The sequence below is a fragment of the Suricata suricatta genome, chromosome 11, assembly GCF_006229205.1.
Source record: "Suricata suricatta isolate VVHF042 chromosome 11, meerkat_22Aug2017_6uvM2_HiC, whole genome shotgun sequence".
Taxonomy (NCBI): Eukaryota; Metazoa; Chordata; class Mammalia; order Carnivora; family Herpestidae; genus Suricata; species Suricata suricatta.
The window spans coordinates 53,595,008-53,619,690 of record NC_043710.1 but is presented as its reverse complement, the minus strand read 5'-3'; the positions used below and the strand labels follow the sequence as shown (position 1 = coordinate 53,619,690).

General features: G+C 36.9%; 1 protein-coding gene across 7 annotated transcripts in view; it reads right to left on the bottom strand.

The window, feature by feature from the left end:
• The window catches only part of NUP98 (nucleoporin 98), a 114,028-nt gene that overhangs the window by 53,604 nt on the left and 35,741 nt on the right, over window positions 1–24,683 (bottom strand). For 5 of the 7 annotated variants that reach the window (XM_029915340.1, XM_029915339.1, XM_029915342.1 and 2 more), the window contains 3 exons: window positions 17,404–17,544; window positions 11,139–11,272; window positions 8,732–8,919 (listed from right to left, as the gene is read on the bottom strand). In XM_029915340.1, coding sequence (XP_029771200.1) covers window positions 8,732–8,919; window positions 11,139–11,272; window positions 17,404–17,544 — 463 coding nt within the window. The remainder of the gene's footprint in view (window positions 1–8,731; window positions 8,920–11,138; window positions 11,273–17,403; window positions 17,545–24,683) is intronic. The other 2 variants (XM_029915344.1, XM_029915345.1) reach the window with 1 other exon arrangement.

Here is a 24,683-nt window from a genome sequence, read left to right as displayed (position 1 = left end):
ATGTAAATAATCACAAAATTTCAGGTTTGTGTACAGAAGGTTTACTTAAGGCAAGAATGTCTATGGAATACAAGCTTCAAACAAAAGAACCATATGAAGAGATATTAATCAACCTCCATCTAAAACTCACTGGATTAACTAATGTGCTACATCTCCTCTTTAAAAAAACAAACTGCAGTGGCACTTGGTGCCTCAGTTGGTTAAGCTACAGACTCTTGACTTCGGCTCAGGTCACGATCACACGGTTTGTGAGTTTGAGCCCCGCTCAGACTCTGTGCCGACAGTGTAGAGTCTGCTTGGGACTCTCTCTCTCTCCTCCTCTCTCTGGCCCTCTCCCACTCTCTCAAATAAATAAACTGAAAAAAATAAAAATAAAAAACTGCAAGCAGTATATAAATAACACTCATTTATTTCTAATCTCAACAACTACTTAAATGGTAACAATCATCAGTAGGATTGTTTCTAAATGCGTGTATGCCAGTTATAGTCCTTATTATAATGACGTTATTAAATATATATTAAACAAGTCAATGAAATAAGCACTTGACAATAAAGAATTGTTATTTCCATGAAAACTAAAACTTGCCTTCCTATTAAGGGGTAACACAAACCAATCCTCCTAGAGAGAATAACCAGAAAAGCTAGAGCTCTTTACAGGCACTGAAAGCTAACAAGATAGTAAAAAAGGGCTGAGCCAGCACCTGGCAGGACACTGGCATGGGGAGGTGTTATTGTAACAGTGTCTATTACTTAGGGTTGCTTTTCTCCTGGAGACTTTTCTTCTCTAAAATTTTATTTTTTATTTTTAAGCAATTTCTATACCCCATGTAGGGATCAAACTCAGGACCCTGAGATTAAGAGTTACATGGTCTTCCAACTGAGCCAGCCAGGAGCCCCTCCTAGGGAATTCTCTGATTCCAAGGGGAAGGTTAAGAGGTTGATAAGTGTGCCTGACAGTCTTGAGGGACTAGAGAGACAGAGATTGTAGTCTGGAGCCACCAAGAGGTTGGGGGCATTAGTGAATGCCATTTATTCTGGGTTGGGATCTGTAAAATCTCTACCTCTAGAAATAAGAGAGAACTAAAAGTAAAAAGTATAAATCACAAGTTCAGCTCTGACTCATCTCAATAAGCACTTGCCATAAAAAAGCAAAAATTCTCTGAAAGTATCATTGTCTTCGAACTCTAATTATTGCCTTAAACAGTTCTGAAAATAAGAGACATAAAATAATTTTTTAAAAAGACACAAAAGGAGACAAAATATTTCTTCAAAGATGAATGGCCAATAAGCAAATAATAAGATGTTCAACATTATTAGTTTTAAAGGAAATGCAAATTATAAGCACAAAATACCACTTCACACCCAGCAGAATGGCTATTATACACAAACGAAACAGAAAATAGTAAGTGCTGACAAGCAAATGGAGAACATGGAAACATGCACTGCTGCTGGGAATGTAAAATGGTGCTGCTGCTATAGAAAACAGTTTGAAAGTTCCTCAAAAGGTTAAATACAGAATGACCAAACAACTCCAATCCTAGATATATGCCCAAAATAAGTGAAAACAGGGAATCAGATACTTGTACATCTATGTTCATAACAGCATTATTCACATAGTTAAAAAGTGGGAGCAACCTAAAGGTCCAAAAACAGATGAACAGATAAACAAAATGTGGTGTATCCATACAATGGAGTATTATTCAGCCTTAAAAAGAAATGAAGCTTTGATACATGCTACATGATGAATATTTTTAAAAAACATTATGCCAAGTAAAGTAATTCAGACATGAAAAGAATACTGTAGGACTCCCATTATATCAGTATCTAAAATAGGCTAATTCATAAATATAGAAAGTAATACAGAGGTTAACAGGGACTGGAACAAGGAGAAAATAGAGAAGTATTGCATAACAGGTGGATCTTTCCTATTTGGGATGATGAAAAAGTTCTGGAAATGGTTGTGATGGTTACACAATACTGTGAATGTACTTAATGCCACTGAATTGTACACTGAACATAAAATTTATCATTTTGACCATTTTTATTTATACTTTACCACAGCAAGAATTATTTAGTAAAAAACACTTAGGTAAAATACAAGCGATTTAGGCATACATTGTAAAGGCTGTTAAGTATTAAAATAGATAAATTTAGAGAACTGCAGATGTCTTCATTTTTTGTGATATTGGAAGTTAAGGAAATAAAGTAACTGAAACATCCAAACCAAAAAAGAAAAAAAAAGGAAAAAATCAGTATATCAAAGACCTAAATGATTAGCAAGCTTAGCCTAATTTAAGTTCATCACACCCCAACAACTATCTTTTTTTCTTTTCTTTTTTAAGTTTATTTATTGAGAGAGAGTGGGGGGGAGGGGCAGAAAGAGAGAGAAAGAGAAAGTGCGCGAGAGAATTATAAGCAGGCTCCACACTGTCAGCACAAAGCCCAATACAAGGCTTGAATCCATGAACCAAGAGACCATGATCCAAGCCAAAATCAAGAGTCAGACGCTTAACTGACTGAACCACCCAGGTGCCCCTATAGTTTTTTCAAATACACGTGGAATATTTACGAAAACTAGCCATATGTTGGGACCATTAAAGCAAGCCACATATTTCAAAGAATCAAAATCACCTGGAGTACCTTTTTTTTTTTTTGCACATAAGCTAGAAATCACCAACAAAGCAATCATTTAAAAATCTCCCTGTTAAGAATTCATACTCCTATAATCCAAGACTCAAAACATCTCCCCTATGAAAATCTGAAGCATTTGATTATCGTATATAATTATTACCTGAATGATAAAGAGTATTCCATATCAAGACTTAGAGAACACAAATAAAGTTGAACTAAAGGAAATTTATATCTTTAAATTCAAGTATTTGGAAAGAAGAAAAACTGAAAATCAAAAAGCTACACATCCATTTGTAAGAAGCACAAGAAATTAAATACCAAAAAAGGAGAGGAAGGAAGGAACTAAAGACACAATGAAAGTAAACATTAGTGAAAATACAAATAAAATTTGATAAAATAGAAAACAATCACAGAATCAGGAGCATCAATAAAAGCCAGACGTTAGTTCTCTGAAATCACCAATAAAGTTGGTAGATCCATGATCAGACTGAGAAAAAGGGAAGGCGAGCGCACATGCACACCCGCACCCACACACCCTTGTCAGAAATGAAAATGGGGATATCATTACAGATTCTACTGAAATGAAGAAGATAGTAAGGCTACTTTTTAACAACTTTATGCCAATAAATGTAACAATTTTTTGTTAGTTGAAATGGATAAATGTTACAAAAGCATAACTTCCAAAAGTGACTCAAAAAATAAAGAGCTCAATCGCCCTGTAACTTTTTATAGAAATTAATATTTAAGAAAAAACCCAAAACCAAAACCAAGCCTTACCACAAATAAAACTTCAGATCCATATACCTTCACTAGTACTCTACATTTAATATAAACAAAAATGAAAAAGGACTATCTTACATAAACTCTTCCAGAAAATAGAAAAAAGAAATAATCCCCAGTTTGTTCAAAAGATCAGCATAACCTTTATACTAAAATCAGGTAAGAGGGGTGCTTGGGTGGCTCAGTCAGTAAGTGTCTGACTTCGGCTCAGGACATGATCTCCCAATTCGCAGGTTCCAGCCCCACATCGGGCTCTGTGCTAAGAGTTCGCAGCCTGGAGCCTGTTGTGGATTCTGTGTCTCCATCTCTCTCTGCCCCACCGTCCCCCTCAACTTGGCACTGTCTCTCACTCTCAATAATAAATACATTTGAAAAAAAAAATCAAGTAAGAAAGGGAAATTCAAGCCAATCTAAGTCATTAACACAGATGGCAGAAAATCCTGGAAAAACACAGTGAATCCTAATAAACAAAGAAGTTACCAAACACTGTTAGAGAGCCTGGGTGGAAAGAACTTCTCCTAAGAGCACCCTGAAAGTGCTCTCGCCAGCCAACATGGGACAACTGGACAATCATAAAAAACACCAGCTACAAAAGACTGAAACATAGCAACCAGGGTGAGGAGACTGATTAAATATTTCACATGAAGAACATACTGTCAACTAGAAGACAAGGAGCCAAACATAAAACATAAAAACAGTGCCAGGCAAAAGTGAAGAGGATTGGGATCAGAAATATGAAGTTAGGTACAAAGAACAGAGTATAGCAAAACTAATTTGGGAAAGCAAAACTATGTGACTTCAAAGACTAGATTTATTTCAACAGATTCATGTATATTCTGCCATAGTTATGTCACTGCCCTCAACTGGCTTATAGGAATATAGCTAGAAAGGTATGTAGGAATAAAATTGATTTTTTAAAAATAATTTTAATTAAAAAAAATTTTAACACTTAATTCATTTTTGAGAGGCAGAGAGAAAGAGAGTGCCCATGAGTGAGGCAGTGCAGAGAGAGAGAGACAGAGAACCAAAAGCAGGCTCCAGGCTCTAAGCTTTCAGCCCAGAGCCTGACGCAGGGTTCGAATCCCTAAACCATGAGATCGTGAGCTGAGAAAGTCAAGACACTCAACCAACTGAGCCACCCAGACCCCCCCATTTTTATATTTTTTATTTCTGAAAGAGAGTGTACACATACACAAGCCAGGGAAGGGCAGAAAGAGGAAGACAAGGGGATCTGAACTGGGCTCTGTGCTGGCAGTAGAGAGCTATACGTGGGGCTCAAAATCACTAAGGTGAGATCATGACCTGAGCCGAAGTTAGATGCTTAACTGCCTGAGCCATCCAGGCACCCCCAAATTGACTTTTTATATTGAATTTGTATCCCACAAACCTTGCTACACTTATTAGTTAATAACTGACATACAGTAAATCCCATATACTAAACTGTACAATGTGATACGCTCTGACATCTATGTACGAGTGAAACCATTATCATAATCCAGAAAAACAACACAGCCATCATACCCAAAAGTTTCCTTGTACTCCTTTTAGTCTCTCCTTTCTACCATCGCCATAACGACAAATTGTATTTTCTAGTATTTTATGTAAATGGAAGGGAAAAAACTCTGATTTGGCAAATACAAGATAGAATCCATTAATTCCAGTAAGTTATGTTTAAAACAAACATTCAAAATAATACTGGAAAATTAAACTATTTGAAAAAAAACACAGGCATATTTAAAACCAGAAACACAGCAAAATATTCTGTCTGCCTGACAGTCCTCCCTAACCCTCTTCAGTTTATTTATTTTTAAAGTAATCTCTATGCCCAACATGGGGCTTTGAACTCACAACCTGGAGATCAAGAGTTCTATGCTCTACCAAATGAGTCAGCCAAGAGCCCCTCCATCTTCAATTTAAGTGACACATCCTCGGAGCAACTTTCCTTCATCATTCTGTTAGTCTCTCCTATAGTGGCAATCTCTACTTCTTTCACATGTCTCACGTGTGATTACTGTCAACATCTCTCTCCGCTCCCAGACTGTGAATTGGGTGACAGAGGAATGCATCTTGTTCGTAGCTGCATTCCCTCTGCCCATCACACTTGGCACTTTGTAGTTATTTGATACTGTTTATTGAATGAAGGAATGTATACGTGAATTAAAGAATATTTTCATATTTTTGTCACTCAGAATAAATACAATTACTGGCTTGCTCTATAGTAAATTTCCGGACCAGAATGAAAAGGCAAAAGGAAAAAGATGTGGCACTGATAAGGTTCTCACACTGTCAACCTACCAATTCATCTTTCAGAGCAGAGTACTGTTCTAGTGGCGGCCATACTTACAAAGTCCTTCATTAACCTTTTATCATCTGCGGTATTATACGGTAACTCTTTATAGAGCTATAAAGTGGTAGCCCAAGGCTTGGTTTAGGAAGTAACAGTAGTATGTGCCATTTCCTTTAGATAGTTAAAGCTACATTCTAGATTCTAACAACTCAGTTATGGAGAACTGACAGCATGAACTGGAAAGACCTTTACAATATCCATCCCCTTATTCCCTAGCTTATAACATCTCCATCTCTAAGACCCTACCCTATAACTAGCACAAGAGGAAAGTTGTGGGGTTCTATGCTATTATTTAGCTCCTTTTATGCCTAAGAGGCAACCATATGTCCAACATTTATTGATTACTTACTAGGCAATAGGAACTATTTCAGGCACCTCAAATGACAGAATTAAACAAGGGTACCTACCTATATAGAACTCATGTTCTAGAGGGAGAAAACAGAAAACAAACAAACAAACAAAAATAAATTAGAAGGTATGAGAAAGAAAGAAAAAGAAGAATGAGAAGAATGTGGGGGAGTGCTGACAAGAGAAAAGATGAGTGCGATTTTCAACAGACTGGTCCAAGTAATCTTCATTGGGGGGACTAAACAGTGAGGGTTTAACTATAAGGATTTGTGGGGAGAAGTGTTTCAGTGCAAGAACAAGTAGGGCAAAGGCTGAAAGGCAACGCATGGCTTTTCTGTTCTAACAGTGGCAAGGAGGCAGTAGAATTAGAGTGGAGTAAACAATGGAGAGAGTAATAGCTGTGTTCACACAGGTAATGGAAGGTCAGATCTTATAGTACCTTACATACCATTGCATAAAATTTGACTTTTACTCTGAGTAAAATATGAATCACCACACAGTTTCGTACAGAAGAGTGACATGATATGACTTAACACTTCAAACAGATCTCTATGTTAGCTACCTTCAGAATAGAATGCAGAAGGGCAAGGGTAAAAGCTCAAAGATGAGGAGAATATGGTAGTAATTCAGTGAAGAGATGATGATGGTTTGGACCAGAGTAGTAGAATGGTTAAGAAATGGTCAGATGCTAGGTAATCTTTGAAGGTACAACAGAGAAGATTAGCTGATGGTTTAGATGTGGGATGTATGAAAGAAGTAAAGGATTCGAGTTTCTGGCCTGAGCAACTAGAATGATAGAAATGCAATTATTTGAGATAGGGAACTTTGGATTGAACAGGTTAGAGGTGGAAGAAGAGTTCACTGTTGTAAATATTAATTTTGAAATAAATAACTATTAGACATCCGAGTGGAGATGTTGAGTAGGGCTGGATATAAAAAATCCAGAGTTTGGGAGAGAGGTCAGGGGTGGAGATAAAGTTTGGGAATCATCAGACTATAAATGACACATAAAGCTATGGAACTAAATTAAATCACTCTGGAAGACAGTAAAGAAAATGTGATCAAGAACTGAGCTCGGGGGCATTCCAATTTTAAGAGGTTGAGAAGAGGAGGGACCAGCAAAGGAGACAGAAAGAGCCACCAGGGTAGTAGGAAGAAAACTAGCCCTGGGGTTCTTGGAAGTCAATTAAAGAACCAAGGAAGGAGGGCACCTGGGTGGCTCAGTCAGTTGGGCACCTGACTTTGGCTAAAGTCATGATCTCACAGTTCATGAGCACAAGCCCTGGTTTGGGTGAGCACCAGCCCCACTTTGAGTAAGCTCAAGCCCTGCTTCTCTCTCTCTCTCTCTCTCTGAGCCCCATATGTGGTGAGTACGAGCCCTGCTTCTCTGTCTCTCTCTCTCTGCCCCTCACTCACTTGTGCCCCCTCTCTCAAAAAAAAAAAAAAAAAAAAAAGGGAAGGAGAGATGAATAGTGTAAAATATTTCTGATACGTGAAGACTGCTGAGAGCAGTAACACAGAAGTGGAAGTGAAGAAGGGGATACAGGTGGTATTATCAGAAAATGTGTACCTTCCCACCCTAATCTTTTCCATGCCTTAAAATTTTAACTGCTTTGTTTATTTTTGAGAGAGAGACAGTGTGAACAGGGGAGGGTCAGAGAGAGGGAGACACAGAATCCAAAGACAGGCTCCAGGCTCTGAGCTAGCTGTCAGCACAGAGCCCAATACAGGGCTCAAACCCACAAACCGTGAGATCATGACCTGAGCTGAAGTTGGATGCCAACCGACTGAGCCACCCAGGTGCCCCAAGGGAGTAGAAATTTTTAAATTTGGTAATATTTGTAAATAAAGAACCGCAAGTGATTGTTACTTTTTCTACACAGCTTAAGGGGAAAAAAAAGCCAAAACCATACTTTTCTGATTAAAATACTTGCTGTTTAAAAAAGCCTGTGGAGGGGCACCTGGGTGGCTCAGCCAGTTAAGCATCCATTCGACTCTTGAGATCTCGTGGTTTGTGGGATCAAGCCCTGAGTGGGGCTCTGCACTGGCAGCATGGAGCCTGCTTGGGATCTCTCTTTCTGCCCCTCCTTTGTCTCTCTCTCTCTCTAAATACATAAACTTAAAAAATAAAACAAAACTTGTGTAGAAGTGCCTGGCTGGCTGTCAGAGAAACATGCAACTCTTGAACTTGGGGTCATGTGGGGTATAGTATACTACTTAAAAAAAAATAGTCTGTGTATGTATCTGTTTTTCTAACTATCTAGAAAAATAATCCAGAAATGAAACACTCTGAAATTACATCTCCAAATGGTAACTACCGAGAAGAATTTGGTATGTATTTTTCATTTTATTTTCATGTTCATATCAGCACTCTAGGGCATATTTGCTCTACTGCGTAATTTAAATATAATGTTAAATGTTTACCAACAAGTCTTCTACATACTTTGTGTATTTATTCTTGTGTAATTATTATTAGTTTAATACCTGTATGTATGGGAATATAAAAATATGTAGACAGATTCTTCATAACATTTGTACTACATTCAAGTAAAAATTTATATATTATTTTGTATTTAGTTTAAATTAACATTCATATTTAATTTATGTTGACAAAAATGAACTCACTTAGGCATAAATGCTCCATTGGCTAAGGATGGCTCATCATCGTCCAGCCCATCAAAGAGATGGGACTTCGCTGTGCCTGTGGTCTGCAAAGCCTTTGGTCGAACTCTGGTGGCAGGACGCGGTGTTAGTTTATAATGAGTGGGTGTAGTGAGAGCCTTCTGGGCTGCTGGGTTTGTTGGTTTCAATCTCTGAAAAATAAAACCATCAAGCAAAGTTCTAGTTTGACTCAAAAGCATTGTTTTGGCCTTAAAAAATTACAAGGAAAGAGTTCAAATCTCATATCTGCCAGTCACCCAACTGGATACCTCTGTTTATTTTTCAACTAAACCAAAAATCTCACACTTCAAAATTAATGCAGATATACCCATGAATTGCTATTCAACTTCGATACAATCCAAATCCCTCTAGAAAAAAATACTAGCTTGCATTTATTTGTCATTCAGTAAACACTACCAACTGCTGTGAATAGACATTAAGTACTCACAATAAAAATAATAAAATCATTTCCCTTTATTTTTGAGGAAATTACACAAGATAGTGGAAGAGATACAACTAAATTAAGACTTTAGGGATGCCTGGGTGGCTCAGTCGGTTGAAGGTCTGACTTCAGCTCAGATCATCATCTTGCATTCTGTGAGTTCAAGTCCACCTTTGGTCTCTGAGCTCACAGCTCAGGGCTTGGAGCCTGCTTTAGATTCTGTGTCTCCCTCTCTCACTCTCTCTGCCCCTCTCCTGCTCATTTGTGGTCATGCGCACACGTGCGCTCTCTCTCTCTCAAAAAATAAACGTTAAATTAAAAAAAAGACTTCAAGTTGATTTTGATGACACCTTTATTATGCTTCTATAGCATCTTCAGGATGTCATACATTTGTTTTCCTAAACATTATACATGGGATTACAGAACCACTTGAAACGTCTAACATAGAAAATCTGTCACAATTTACTGTTCTCTTCACAGTGTAAACTATTTGCAAAAGTGAACGTTGCTAGATATTTTTTGTGATCTTTCACAATTGTGTGCCTTTGCCTGGAATGTCTTGACATAGATCTACCAACTTCTACATATACTCAAAAAAAGTGAAATGTTACCTCTTTTGTAAAGCCTTATCAAACTGTAAATACTCTTTTAACACAAAATTCACCATTTTAATGCATACAACCCAATTCATTTTAGTATATTTAATAAGTTGTGCAAGAAACACCACTAAGTCCAGAACATTCCCCTCACCCCATAAAGAAATGCTGTGCCTTCCAATTCCAGCCCTTACAACTTGGCAAACATGAATTTATTTTGTCTGTATAAATTTGCCTTTTCTGGGCATTTTATATAAATGGAATCATGTGGCCTCTTTGTCTGGTTTCTTTCACCTAGCATACTGTTTTCAAGGTCCATCAATGACATACAGAGCATGTATCAGTACTTCACTCCTTTTTATGACTGAATGATATTCATCATATAGATGTACAACATTTTGTTTATCCATTCATCAGCTGACTGTATATACTATATTGAGCTTGAGTAAATTTAAACACTTTACCAGACCTTATCTTCCTCATTAAATAGCAAGCTCTTAGAGAGTAACTTCCGTTTTCATTTTCTATCTCAGTACCGAACACAGTGACTAGCACATATTTAAGCCTGATATTATGCTGCACCACTAACAAATAATTTTCATCTAAGCACAACTTATATTTACACAGCGTGTTAAAAAGCACTTTAAATCCCCATCATCTCATTATATCTACTTATAAGGTTAATTCAAGAGCAGCTGAGGGAGAAATAAGATGACATAAATGACTGAATAGCTACAGACTGATCAACTTACTATAAGCCAAGTATGCATTATCTCATTTAATTCTCAGCACTAACCAGTATTACCATTCCCATTTTATAGATGAGGGAACACATTCAGAGACAAAATAATATGCTCAAGGTCTCATCAATTATACATGGTAACACAGGGATCAAACAGACCAAAGACTACTTTTAACACCACACCACAGTGAGCAAAAGATCATTTCTTTGACAACAGAGTAAAAAAGATTAAGACAAAGTTAACTGCAGAAACCAGGAGAAAAGATATTGATATGTGATTTAAGAGCATTATTTTAGGTAAATTAGCCTTCTGAGCCTTAGGTTTGCTCAACTATAAAATGGGAATAATAATATATACTTTTATTCAGAGCTACTGAAAGTCTCATCCCTCATCTGCAGTTCAGTGTTTATTTCACTACCATGCTGCCTTCCAGATAGAGCAAACATAATTTTTTGCCCAGCAAAAAGCATAATATGTCTTAAAAACTTAACTACACCTAACTTTGCTTAGGCTATATATGTAAGAAATTACATTCTGCACAGTTTCTCCTGATCTGAGAATGAACTTTATAAAAGCATCCTAAAATTTACCTCTTCTTTCTTTTTAGGGTCTGACATCGGATTCCGGAAGAGAGGAGAATCTCCAAAAGGTGAGTACGTTAAGCTATTGATATGCTGCTGAAGAACAGCTTGCTGGGCAGCAGAAGCATTGGGATCTGTCAAAGCTTTTTTGAAAAAAAGAAAACAAAAAGTAAGATGTCAGTCCACGGATCCAATGCATTTATAGCAAGAGAATGCAGAATCATTCTGGAGACACCTTCAAAATAGTCAGACTCACTCAGCAGCATTATCGGTGGGGGGCAGAGGAGCAGACTGTGAAGAAAACCAGCAGTCAAACCAGTGTATCAAAGATATGAAGAGGCTTTCATAAGAGACAACACACAAAAATCCTTACTTAAGTGTCCACTGTCAATAATCAATGAAATCAAATTTAAACAGCCCTGAAAAAATATATTATACCTACCTCATTATATATCAGTGCCACAGCTATATGGAAAGAGTTACAGTCTTTGACTTCTAGAAACATTACAAATTGGTTTACTCTGTCTAAAAGACACAATATAACAGCACATAAAACAAGTACTGTTTTTATGTTTTTTAACCCAAGGACTTCATTAAACTAGAAAGAAAATAAACATTTATAAATGTTTAATGAATATTATCTGTTATAGTTAAGAGTTGGAAACAACCTATGTCCAACATTAACAGCTGTAAAAATCATGATACATCAACATGATGGATTAAGTAGTTATTAAAAATAATGTGTTTCACTGTGTAAATAAGGAAATACCTTTGATTTAATAGGTAAAATCGCAGAATAAAAAATATTAAGTACACTAAGACTACAGAGGAAGAAAGTGGCATTTAAAAATGAAAATGCTTGCTAAGGTATCCTTAAATGTTTATTATTTACACTTAATATTCATACTACATTCAAATAAAAACTAAAAGAAAAAGTATCACCCCTAATTTTCTTTCTAAATATAAAAACATGTCATTAGTTACAGAGAACTTTGGGAACTGACAAGGAATGATAATCTATAATCATACACAGGAAAAAAATAAGCAAGCAAACAAAAACTCACAACTATCTGCATTGTATCTTTACTGATGAAGACACTGCTCTGCAAAATTAGTATTTCCAAAAATACTGATAAAAAATCATATCATACTTAAGTCATTTAGAGATAAAAATACCTTTTTCCTTTATAAATGTTTAAAATAAAGCTAACATCAAAATATATTAGGTAATCCACATTAAAATACTGCCACAAACAAAAGATTTAGAAAATTTTAGTACTCAAAATAGAGGACAAAACCACAACAGCAGCAGCAATAACAAATCCAGAACAGATGGTTAAAGCTAAATTAATGAAAAATGGGTAGATCCACCTTAGTCAAATTAAGTTTTCTTAAAATCAGATGTACCAATTTAATACTAAAACACTGTATGCTAATATAGAAGTAGAGAGTGCAAGTTTGCTCAAGACTGTGAAACCTAGGAGATATCCATCTTAAGAGCATATAGTAAGTCATCTGCACTTGGAAATTTCCTGAATCCAATTTAAGACCATCAGTGGGAAAAAAATTTAGAAAAGCAGTTTTGGTACATAGTTCTACACAGTAAGAGCATAGTGCTATTCTGTGGTCTATTCAAGGAAATTCAAGAAAATCTAGATTTTTTTTAAAAAGAGAACTCTAATATTCGTTAGTCAAGTTTGTTATTTGACAGCCAATTAACCATTAAAAATAATGCTGACCTGCACGAGCTCATCCCATCATTAACAAGTATAACAAATCACGCCACATGGGCTTACTCAAAAGAGTAAGAACTCCTTTAACAAATCTAAACATAATTAGGAAAGTGTGTGAGGATATTTTTCTTTTTGTAGGTTTAAACATTAAATCTTCTCTAAGTTAACTGTATGATTTAAATATATAGGCAAGAGAGCTCATGTTACCAAAAATAAGAGAACTAGCAAGCATGTAAGCATTATTTAGGCTACCATTTGTGTTATATTCAATTCTGGTCACAGTAATTTGAAAACATACTGAAAAGGCCATATCATGGACAAATGATTTTAAAGGGATAAGAAAAAGTATAAAAAACAGTCTGAGAATAGAAAAAAACTGATGATACTTTATCTTGAAGAAAGACAATAGGGTTATTGCAAAAAAAACCAACCAACCAACCAAACAAACAAACAAAAAACAACACCAACCCAAAACCCAAAAAACCTGTAACAAGCTGGTTTGCTTAGCCTAAGAGGTGAGTCTATGGAGATGCGTTTTGGTTTCTAAGCAACCTGAACAAAACAATGGACTAGACTGATTTAGAAAACTGTAACTGAAGGACTCCCACATAAGAGTTGACTCAGACTCACATAAACTCTAAAGCACCTTCCAATTAGCGTCCTGTGATGCAAAGATGTACATTCTAAAAGTCAATATAGCTACTTTTAAGGTTGTGATAATGCTACTATATATAACTGTAATATTAAATGCTTGTACCAGGGCCTTTTGATTTTAGAAGATGGATTATCAAAAGCCATTAAAATACAGTACTATCCAAGGAAAAATGGCAGGTTACAAATATTTATGGTACCCCCTTCTAGTGAAAGGAACTAAAACTTCGGAAAAGAAATAAAACTAAAAATATCACCTTTAATGTTAAAGTTTTTTTTTTTTTTAAGAGAGAAGAGTGCCTGCACACACAAGTTGGAGAGAGGCAGAGTGAGAAGGAGAGAGAGAATCTTAAGCAGGCTCCACGCCCAGCACAGAGAATGATACAGGGAATCTCACAACTGTGAAATCACAACCTGTGCTAAAATCAAGAGTCAGATGCTTAACCAACGAAGGCACCCACACACTCTATTTTTTCAAAGTTTGTATTTATTTATTTTGAGAGAGGAAGCACATGCGCACGGAGGGACAGAGAGGAGAAAGACAGAATTCCAAGTAGGCTCCCTACTGCCAGTGCAAAGCCTGACGCGGGACCCATGCCCAGGAACTGTGAGATTATGGCCTGAGCCAAAACTGGGTCAGACGCTTAACTGACTGAGCCACCCAGGCACCTGGAGATCAATTAGAATTCTAATTCACCTCCACTCCTTCCAAAGATCTAAGTAAAATCTATGTTTAAAACAAATTAAAATATATCTATATAAACCACAATGACAAAGAATAGGAAGTAACAAATGAGCAGATAAAAAAAAAAAATTTCTAGGGGAAAGAAGTGGAAAGAGGAGTGACAAAGCAGGATAGAGCGAACTGTAGCTTAGAGTACATGCATAAGGGATTACAGCGCAAAGTAGAGCATATCTGCCCTGGAGAATCCCAGGAAGATTAGGGATTCAATGATACCAAGTTTGATGAAGTGAGACTGAAAGCAGAAGAGATGAATCACTGTGAAGTATATATACAAAACACCTATACCTTCATCCTCCAAATCCTTGATGCTTAACAGACAAGCCAAACATCAGAGAGTGTGCCTCTGATGAAACCAAGTTAACACATGGAAAGAACAAGAGCAACTAGTTTCAGTACTTGCATCATCCCAGAGCTAACAATGTGGCATTCTAACTATCAGGAGACCTTTGGACAACAGCTGATTCCTGGACTACGTACTTTAAAGTGAAGCCTACCGGTAATAAGCTCAACCCATATACATAAGTTCCCAGTGAACATTTTATTATTTTATTTCTGAATAATAAGGATTATGGAGGATTAACGCAAAAAAATAATCCTTAAGAGGTAAGGCACAGATGAGTCCTAAAAAATTTTAATGCCAATTAACACATTCAAAGTTTCAAGAAATAATGGCATCTAAGAACTGGATGCTTGTGGGGCATCTTGGTGGCTTAGTCGTTTAAGCGTCTGGCTTCAGCTCAGGTCATGATCTCACGGTTCGTGAGTTCGAGCCCCATGTCGGGCTCTGTGCTGACAGCTAGATTAGAGCCTGGAGCCTGTCTTCAGATTCTGTGTCTCCCTCTCTCTGACCCTCCTCTGCTCACGTGCTTTCTCTCTCTCAAAAATAAAGAAAAAAAATAAAGAAAAAAAAAGAACTGGATGCTTGATAAAAGGAACTTTCAAAGAATGACAAAGAATTCTTCTAAGTTAAATATAAAAATTCAGAATGCCTGAGTGGCTCAGTCAGTTAAGTGTCCGACTCTTGATTTAGCTCAGGTCATATTCTCACGGTTTGAGAGATCAAGCTCCACATCAAGCTCTGCACAGACAGCATAAAGCCTGCTTGGGATTCTCTCTTTCTGCCCCTCACACTCTGTCTCTCTCAAAATAAATAAAATGACTTAGAAAGCACTTTAAAAATCTAAAAAAACTAGAAACACAGCCTAAAAATCCAGCATTAAGATAGAGGGGTGCCTGGGTGGCCAAGTCAGTTGAAGATTTGACTCTAGGTCATGATCAGGCTCCTCGCCGAGCTTGGAGACTGCTTATGATTCTGTGTTTCTCTCTGTCCCTCTAAGCAGCTCGAGCACTAACTCTCTCTTTAAAAAAAAAAAAAAAGAAAAAAAGGAAAAAGAAAGAAAGAAAAGAAAAAAAATCAAATATTAAGATAGAAAAGGTATAATCAATTCAGTGAAATTTCAGAACAAAGAGACAATTCTACATGCTTGTGGGGAGTGGTGGTTGAACAAGTCTCAAGAATCAGAAAGGCATTATTAGACTTCTCATCAAATAATGGTTAGTGCAAGGAATATTGTCCAAGTTCTGAACATAAATTATTTTCACAGTAGAATTCCATAATATTAAAGCACAAGGAACAAAAAAAGGTACTGTATTTTCAGAACTATAAGAGATTAAAGTTTACCTTTCATATAGTATTTACTCAAAAATATATTCCAGGAAACCCCTACATCCAGGATAGAACAGTTCTCACTATGTAGACTTGAAGGGAATATTGGGAGCAATGCTGAAGGCCCAGGGAATAATCAGAGCTCATACTTCTTCAGGAGAACAGAGGGATCAAGGAATAATATATCCAGAGTAAAAAAGAATTCTGATACCATCCTTAAGAATTTGGACCAGTTCAGGAAGGTGGTAAGCGCTAGTAATGCAAAGAGAAAAAAGAATGAGAAATTCTAGAAGAAAAAGCTATATGATAAAGATGTACCTGGCTGAATAGCAGTGTTTTCATAGTTGTAATAAAATGCTATGCTTGGGCTCCTGGGTGGCTCAGTTGGTTAAGTGTCTGACTTCGGCTTGGGTCATGATCTCATGACTTGTGAGTTCAAGCCCCATGTCAGGCTCTGTGCTGACAGCTTAGAGCCTGAAGCCTGCTTCAAATTGTCTCCCTCTCTCTGCCCCTCTTCAGCTTGTTCTCTCTCTCATAAACAAACAGTAAAAAAAAAAATTTTTAAATGCTATGCTCACATTACAACCTTTAAGTTATTCTTTAATCTAAAAAAAAGATGAAAGAAATAATTATAAGAATACACTATCAATGTTATCAATATGAAAATATAAAATTGGCAAAAGAAGAAATAAGGAAAAAGAAAGAACAGGTAATACCCTTACTTGACCAAGGTAATACTGTCTCTCAGTTGACAAAATAAGAAAAAGGATATAGAAATGAAACTTAAATTTGCAAAAGCCTTATCAAAATGTGGTACACAGGTCATGATAGTACAAGAGATGAACTTAATGGTAAAGAGACTAAGTTACTTTCACTCTGTCTCATTTACTCAGTTGCCCTATTTGTGGCAAGTGGTATGTTTGTTATTCCCAACAGAATAGCTTTCTTTTAAAAAGCTATTTAAGCTAAAAAGTTCATTTTAAGCTAGAAAATAATAATAATAAAGATGGCAGGCAGAGAGGGTGAAGACTGTGAAAGGGTATTCAAATGAATGAATTATGAAAAACATGTCAATAATAAAACTAAACTTAGGGAATTTAGTAACACAGCTATATTAGAAATGAATAAAGAACACAGAGGTGATGTGAGCTAAATTTTTCATCTACCATTAACAAGTTAAAGGTTAATAAAGCAAAACATATCAACATAAGCATATCATTTAGAGATATGAACTTAACTATATACCAGGAAACAAAGTGACTATAAAAAGTGGTTTCTTTGGGGGACTAGGCCTGGGAGTGGGGAAGCAGAGAAGGCCAGGATCCATCATATGCCCTTTTGTACTACATGACTGTTTAATTAACTGTGTTTGCGTACTGCTTTGGTAGGGGGATGGAATGGGTGGAAAATGAGGTCAACAAGTTAAGTATCAGCAAGAAATACAACAGAGTAAAGCCTTCTAAAGTGACTGACACTTACCTATTGGGGCCTGGGGGGCTCCAAAGCCCAAAGTGGCTGTCGTAGTATTAAATCCAGGGGCCCCAAAGGCTCCTGTACCAAGAGGCCCTCCGATCTTAGGTTGGTTGTTCCCAAACAAAGATGCCTGTCCAGCACCAAGAGCTATGGAGACAAGAGGAAAGAAAAAGAGCCACAGGAGATCCTTTGAATGTTATACCAGAGGTCAGTTACTTAAAATATAATACATTTGGAAGCTTCATAATGACTACTCATTTCAACAAAAGAGCCAAAATAGTCAATGCTAACTATATGCCAGGCACCGTGCTGAGTACATTATATATATCATAGACAAAATACTTAACCTTTGTGTGCTTCAGATTCCTCAACTATAACATGAGGTAATAATACATAGCTTAGATATTTATCCTAAGATTAAAATGAATAAACACATATAACTAAACATTTAGAAGACGACTGGTAGATACTAATACTCATTAAATATTAGCTAGTATCTCACTTAATCTTTCTAAGCCTCAAACAGGGCATATTATCTGCATTTTACAGATGAGAAAACAAAGGTTTAGTAATTAGCTCAATGTCACAAATGCCGTAAATGGTCAAACTGAGGTTTAAATCTTGGTGCATCTGAATATGATCAGGGTTCTTTACTACACCATAGTAACAGGAAATTTGAAAGAATTAAAAAATAATTTCTAAATTTCAGTATTTGCAAATCAAAAGAAACAGCTGAACCAATCACAATGCCATCTTCTGACTAACAGATAGGCTAAACTACAAAAAACCAAATCCAATATAGCTTTGACTTGCAAAAAGTAGTATATTCAAAGTGTACCATCTCATGAAAACTACTTTACACCAAGACAAATGTTGTATTTTATAAAAAGCTAAATGCTTTGTGATGAGGTTACTAAACAGTCTCAAGTTTCATCATGAATCAGACTAGAGGAAGGACGTATTTTCACCAAGGGGAAACCACTGCAGAAACTTATGTTTCAAAGCCTAATGAATCTTGCTCATGGATCTTGTTCTTGGCAGTGAAAATGGGGAGAATTTATTTAAAGACATTTACTGGCATTAAATATTTAAGGAATTTCCATCTCCTTCTCAAAAAATTATTGGCAATTAAAGTTCGTTTTAACCCATCAATGCATTTTGAGAGAGGAAAAAATCACTTCAAAGATACAATACTTAGAGATCAAAAATACTGAACACAAACTATTTTGATATAGCAATCAAAAAAGGATAAAAAGTCTACACTCAGATAATCCACACAATATAAATTAGTGAAAGTAACTACTGAATAGACAGGACATTCCCTAACTGTCCAACCTCATAAGTAACAAGACAATCCCTTTGCTACAGCTTTGGAACAGGGAATGGCTTCTTGTAAAGTCCCAAACCATCCGAAATTGGTGAATATTCAGAGAAAAACTGAAATTACTTTACAGCACAAATTTCAGAATTATTTTTCCAGGTGGGAAATACCTCCTTACTGCTGAACAAAAACTTAGAAGAAACCCAAACACATAAAACAGACAAAAGTTTCTTATCTGGATGGGTGTGCATTTCCCTCACCTTGGGTAGCAGCCCTGGATGAAGAACTATGAAACAGTCTAAATATCACTGTATTTCAATAACCAATAAAAGAATTAAAAAGGCACTGGGAGGTTCAGGTCACCTGGAAAGAGATGATCATAAATTGACCTGCCTTCATACTGCTGCAATTTATCAATAGAAAAAATATATTCTATCCAGATCGATCTCATATTATACCAATGGCTTTTTATGCTTAATAAAAAGGACTTCCTAATAGTCCACAAGTTGAGGGACATTCTGGAAAATAATGTCAATTTATGAAATGTGCCATATTTATGATTAGTTGTAGGAGTCATAAAGCAGATATATGGGGGCACCATGTTATAATAGTGGCCCTAGAAACTCTAAGGATGCTCAAGAAAAAAGTGAAAATGGTTATATTCCTTTTGAGATTTTCTAATAAACATTAGAAGTTCATTTTATCAGGGCGCCTGGGTGGTTCAGTCAGTTAGGCATCCGGCTTCGGCTCAGGTCATGATCTCATGATTGCGGGTTCAAGCCCCACATCGGGCTCTGTGCTAACAGCTAGCTCAGAGCCTGGAGCCTGCTTCGGATTCTGTATCTCCCTCTCTCTCTGACCCTCCCCTGCTCGCACTCTCTCTCTGTCTCTCAAAAATAAATAAAAAAACATAAAAAACAAACAAAAGTAGTTCATTTTATCTATGGTATCTATTAGCTTTGGGTAAATTTTTCTGTGTATACCTTAGCCTAACAATAAACGTTATTAGATGCACCCTTAAACTTATTACTTCATGGAAAATGTTAAGAACTAAAATCTCCTTTTTTTCTTAAATCTTTTAAAGTTTATTTATTTACTTTGAGAGAGAGCAAGCAAGCAGGAGAGGCAGAGAGGCAGAGAGGCAGAGAGAGAGAGAGAGAGAGAGAGAGAGAGAGAGAATGAGAATGAATCCCAAGCAGGTCTGCACCATTAGCACAGAGCCCTATGTGGAACTCAAACTAGAACCGTGAGATCGCAACCTGAGCTGAAAATAAGAGTCAGGTGTTTAACTGACTGAGCCACCCAGGCACCCCAAGAACTAAATCTCTTAATATTGCTGTCGGGGAACCTCGGTGAATCAGTCAGTTAAGCATCTGACTTCAGCTCAGGTTACGGTCTCATGGTCCATGAGTTCGAGCCCCACATCAGGCGCTGTGCTGACAACCCAGAGCCTGAAGCCAGCTTTGGATTCTGTGTTTGTCTTCCTCTCTCTCTGCCGTTCCCCTCCCCAACTTGTGCGCGCGCTCTCTCTCTCTCAAAAATAAACATTAAAAAGGAAAAAACGCAGTATTGCTAACTACCAAGAAAATGGCATATTATTGATAGTGACAATGATAGTTAATACCACTGTCAGATTAGAAACGTATACACCCATGATTTAATGAGAGTTCCTTAGTCTGAGCATATAGGGGGTCGGAAATATCAAATGACAAAGAATAATATAAAACATTTTACAGGAAAATTTGTTACGGGAAATTTTACTTCTGCAGGAGTATGAATCTCCATCACTCAAAACAAAAGATGCATAGGAATGCCCACTTAACTAATGCCTCAAAAAGACATCACCCACAGCTAAGTGCTATTCTACTTGAAATGCAGAGTTCATGAACATGGGTGTTTACAATTGTCTCTAGACACACTGCTCTTAAAGCCTCAAGTCCGCTTTAGTAGGTGTGATCATCAAAGAATTCCAACAGTGTATGCTCGGTGGTTCTCAGAACTCTCATTTCCTACCTGATCTACTGCTGCTAAGGTTTAGGGTATAAAATTCTTTACTGATTATATTTGGATTCTAGTTTATACAAATCATGAATGAGGGATATATAACAGCAGTAAAAGTGGGATCTGTTGTCTGTGAGGTAGAGCTGCTTAAGGATAAGTGAACATATTCAAATAATAAGGCTAAGATCCTACATTATTGTGGAAGAGAAGATGATACCAACAGAAAAAGTTACATATTTTATAACTTGCACTACAGGAAAAGGCACTGCTGATAATAACCTAGAAGCCTCTTTGACCACATAAAAATAAAAGTTATACATAATGATACCATAAAATCAAGTGGTAAACTTAAATATTTAGTGGAGGGGCGCCTGGGTGGCTCAGTTAGTTGAGCATTCGACTTCAGCTCAGGTCATGATCTCACAGTTTGTGGGTTCAAGCCCGCATTGGGCTCTGTGCTGACAGCTAGCTCAGAGCCTGGTCCTGCTCAGATTCTGTGTCTCCCTCTCTCTCTCTGCCCCTCCCCTGCTCGCTCTCTGCTCTGTCTCTCAAAATAAAATAAAGACATTAAAAAAATTTTTTTTAAACTTAAAGATTTACTGGGAATATCTAACAGACATTAGGATAGGCATTTTACCTGGGTCTTAGGTTTATGGTTCACAAACTGTGTAGGGTCAAAATTACCCTTGATAAACCTCTTAATTTGCTCACACCAAGCTAATTTTTTCTCCAAGACTACAAGAGAACACTGATGTCAGATGATACATTCTGCTTAAGTTTAGGGATTATACTGCACAAAAATTAGAGCATTTTAATTTTTATTTCTTGCTAAAGATATGTGATAGAATTTGGATAAATTAGAAAGTTCAGACAGGGGTGCCTTGGGTAGCTCAGGCAGTTAAGCATCTGGCTTTGGCTCAGGTCATGATCTCACAGTTCATCGGTTCGAGCTCCACGTCGGGCTCTGTGCTGACAGTTAGTTCAGAGCCTAAAGCCTGTTTTCAGATTCTGTGTCTCCCTCTCTCTGACCCTCCCCTGCTTGTGCTGTCTCTCCCTTGTCTCTCAAAAAAAAAAAAAAAATTCTAACAAAAAATTCTACTATACAACCCAAAAGAGTTAATATCCACAATATCTAAAGCACTCTCAAAAACAGATTAAGAAACAACAATCAAATGTTATGAACAGGGAATTAAAAGATTCAAATGGCCAGTAAACATACATTAAGGATACCCTTCACCAGTAATTAGTTAAGTGCCAACTAGAATACACCAATTTCCACTAACATGTATGTAAAGAAGAAAAAGTCCAACAATATGGAAATGATATGGGAAAAAAGAGCACTTTCCTACAGTGAGAGCAAAAAATTCATACTGGCATTCTTTTTGGAAGGCAAACTGGCAACACTGACCAAAATTCAAAATGTGTTATCTTTTGACACAATCCCAAGTATCAATCCTATAGTAACTCTAAAACACACAAAATTATGTAATAAAGATGTTCATTACTGCTAATAATATATAAAACCTCAAATATCTACCTCTAGGGGGAAACTGAATTATGGTATTTGCATATATTTATGTGTTATGTGTGTATACAGATGTCTACACACAATGAAATCCTAAAGTTTAAGAATGAGTTAGATCTATATATACTAACAGAAAAAATATATGCCCAAAATGCCATAGGAAATGAAAAATGAAGTTAAGAATTATCATGTAAGGAATAAGGAAGGTGCTTTCATTTTGAAACATTTTTTACTGTAACACAATATAAAATACAGTGACCCATAACATACACATATATAATTAAAGTAAAAATTAAATGATACTTCAGGCGCCTGGGTGGCTCAATTAGGCTTCTGACTTCAGCTCAGGTCATGACTGCGTGGTCCGTGGGTTCAAACCCCACATCAGGCTCTGTGCTGACAGCTCAGAGCCTGCAGCTTGCTTTAGATTCTGTATCTCCCTCTCTCTCTGCCCCTCCCCCACTCTCACTATGTCTCTCGCTCTCACTTACTTGCTCGCTCTCTCTCTCTCTCCCTCTCAAAAATAAACATCAGGGGCGCCTAGGTGGCTCAGCTGGTTAAGCATCCAACTTTGGCTCAGGTCATGATCTCACGGTTCGTGGGTTCGAGCCCTGTGTCAGACTCTGTGCTAACAGCTGAGCGCCTGGAGCCTGCTTCAGACTCTGTGTCTCCCTCTCTCTGCCCCTCCCCTACTCATGCTCTGTTTCTCTCTGTCTCAATAACAAATAAACATAAAAATTTTTTTAAATAAACATTAAAATTTTTTTTAATTATATGATATTTAATGTTGCTTTCTACAATAATTTTTTCATTATTTTTTTTCTTAAATGCTGTTTGCAGCACACTACACAAATATATCCAACTAATGTATCTCAGCCTTTGGTTTAAAAGAACACTCTTGTAGGATGTGGTTTCTATTTAAGAATATAATAAAAAATAAAAACTACATATATGTATATAACACACACACATGTATAACCATGTATATGTGCACACACGTTTGAAAAAAATGTATAAAACGTACATAAAGAGGTCTCAATGGGGCGCCTGGGTGGCTCAGTCGGTTACGCATCCAGCTTCAGCTCAGGTCATGATCTCACAGTTCGTGGATTTGAGCCCGCGTCGGGCTCTGTGCTGACAGCTAGCTCAGAGCCTGGAGCCTGTTTCAGAGTCTGTGTCTCCCTCTTTCTCTGACCCTTCCCTATTCCCACTGTCTCTCTCTCTCTCTCTCAAAAATAAATAAAGAACATAAAAAAAAATTTTTTTAAGAGGTCCCAAACTTTAAATAGCTATTACTTCACAAACGAAAGGTGTTGACTTTCCAAGATACTTCTGTTTTGTTGAGGGTTTTTTTTTTTTTTACAAGCACTTACATCTTTTATTTTAGAAATAAAATGGAAAGAAATATTTCAGAGTATAAAATGAAGTACTATTAAAAAGGAGATGGCAGATAATTGATCAGAGCATAGAAGCAAAGACAACAGATAACTGGATGGGGGAAGCAGAGCCAATGGAAATAAATGGTTTGCAATTAAATGAAAATATCCATGGTCAGATGGCTTGAGAAACAGGCAAAAATATATGTTCTAACAATCTTGTTGAACTGTACATGTTGAAGCACTTCTTCATTTTATGGCCACTACCATCTCATATTGCTTAAAGCAACTGGGCAGGCAGGAGGCTCAATGTCTGGAGCGCCAGGATGGCTCAGTCAGTTAAGCGTCTGATTCTTGATTTCAGCTTAGGTCATAATCTCAGGGTCATGAGATCAAGCCCCCTGCCATGCTGCATGCTGAGCGTGGAGCCTGCTTAAGAGTCTCTCTCTCCCCCTTCTTCCCCAACTCCTCACATTCTCTCTCTTTCCTCTCTCTAAAAAACTAAAAATTAAATAAAGAAGCATCAATGTCTTCAGAGGCACTGAAAATTAATTAACAATAACAGGAACAGAGACATAGGTGCAACATCTCAGCTCTACATCAAGGCGGAAAGAACTGAGAGGTAAGCAGAGACCTTGTAAATCCTCATAGAGTATTTGCTAATTACTTTAGCTTATGCTCTTACTGCTCTATCTTACTATTAGGGTAGTTAAGCTTACTTTATAAACAGTTTAAAGTCTTAAATTCCTTTTTACAAAGGTAGCACAAGAGAACTGAAAGTTAATAATGCCATAATATTGACAAGTCTCATTAAATACTAAAACTCCCAAATACATCAGAACTATAAGAAGGCAAACATTTTGTAGAATGGGAGCAACAACCTCTAAGATAAATGTCAGAATGTTCTAAAACCTGGTAAAGTATTGGGGCGCCTGGGTGGCTCAGTTGGTTAAGCAGCCAACTTTGGCTCAGGTCATGATCTCACGGTTCATAGGTTCGAGCCCCACGTCAGGCTCTGTGCTGACAGCTCAGAGCCTGGAGCCCACTTCGGATTCTCTGTCTC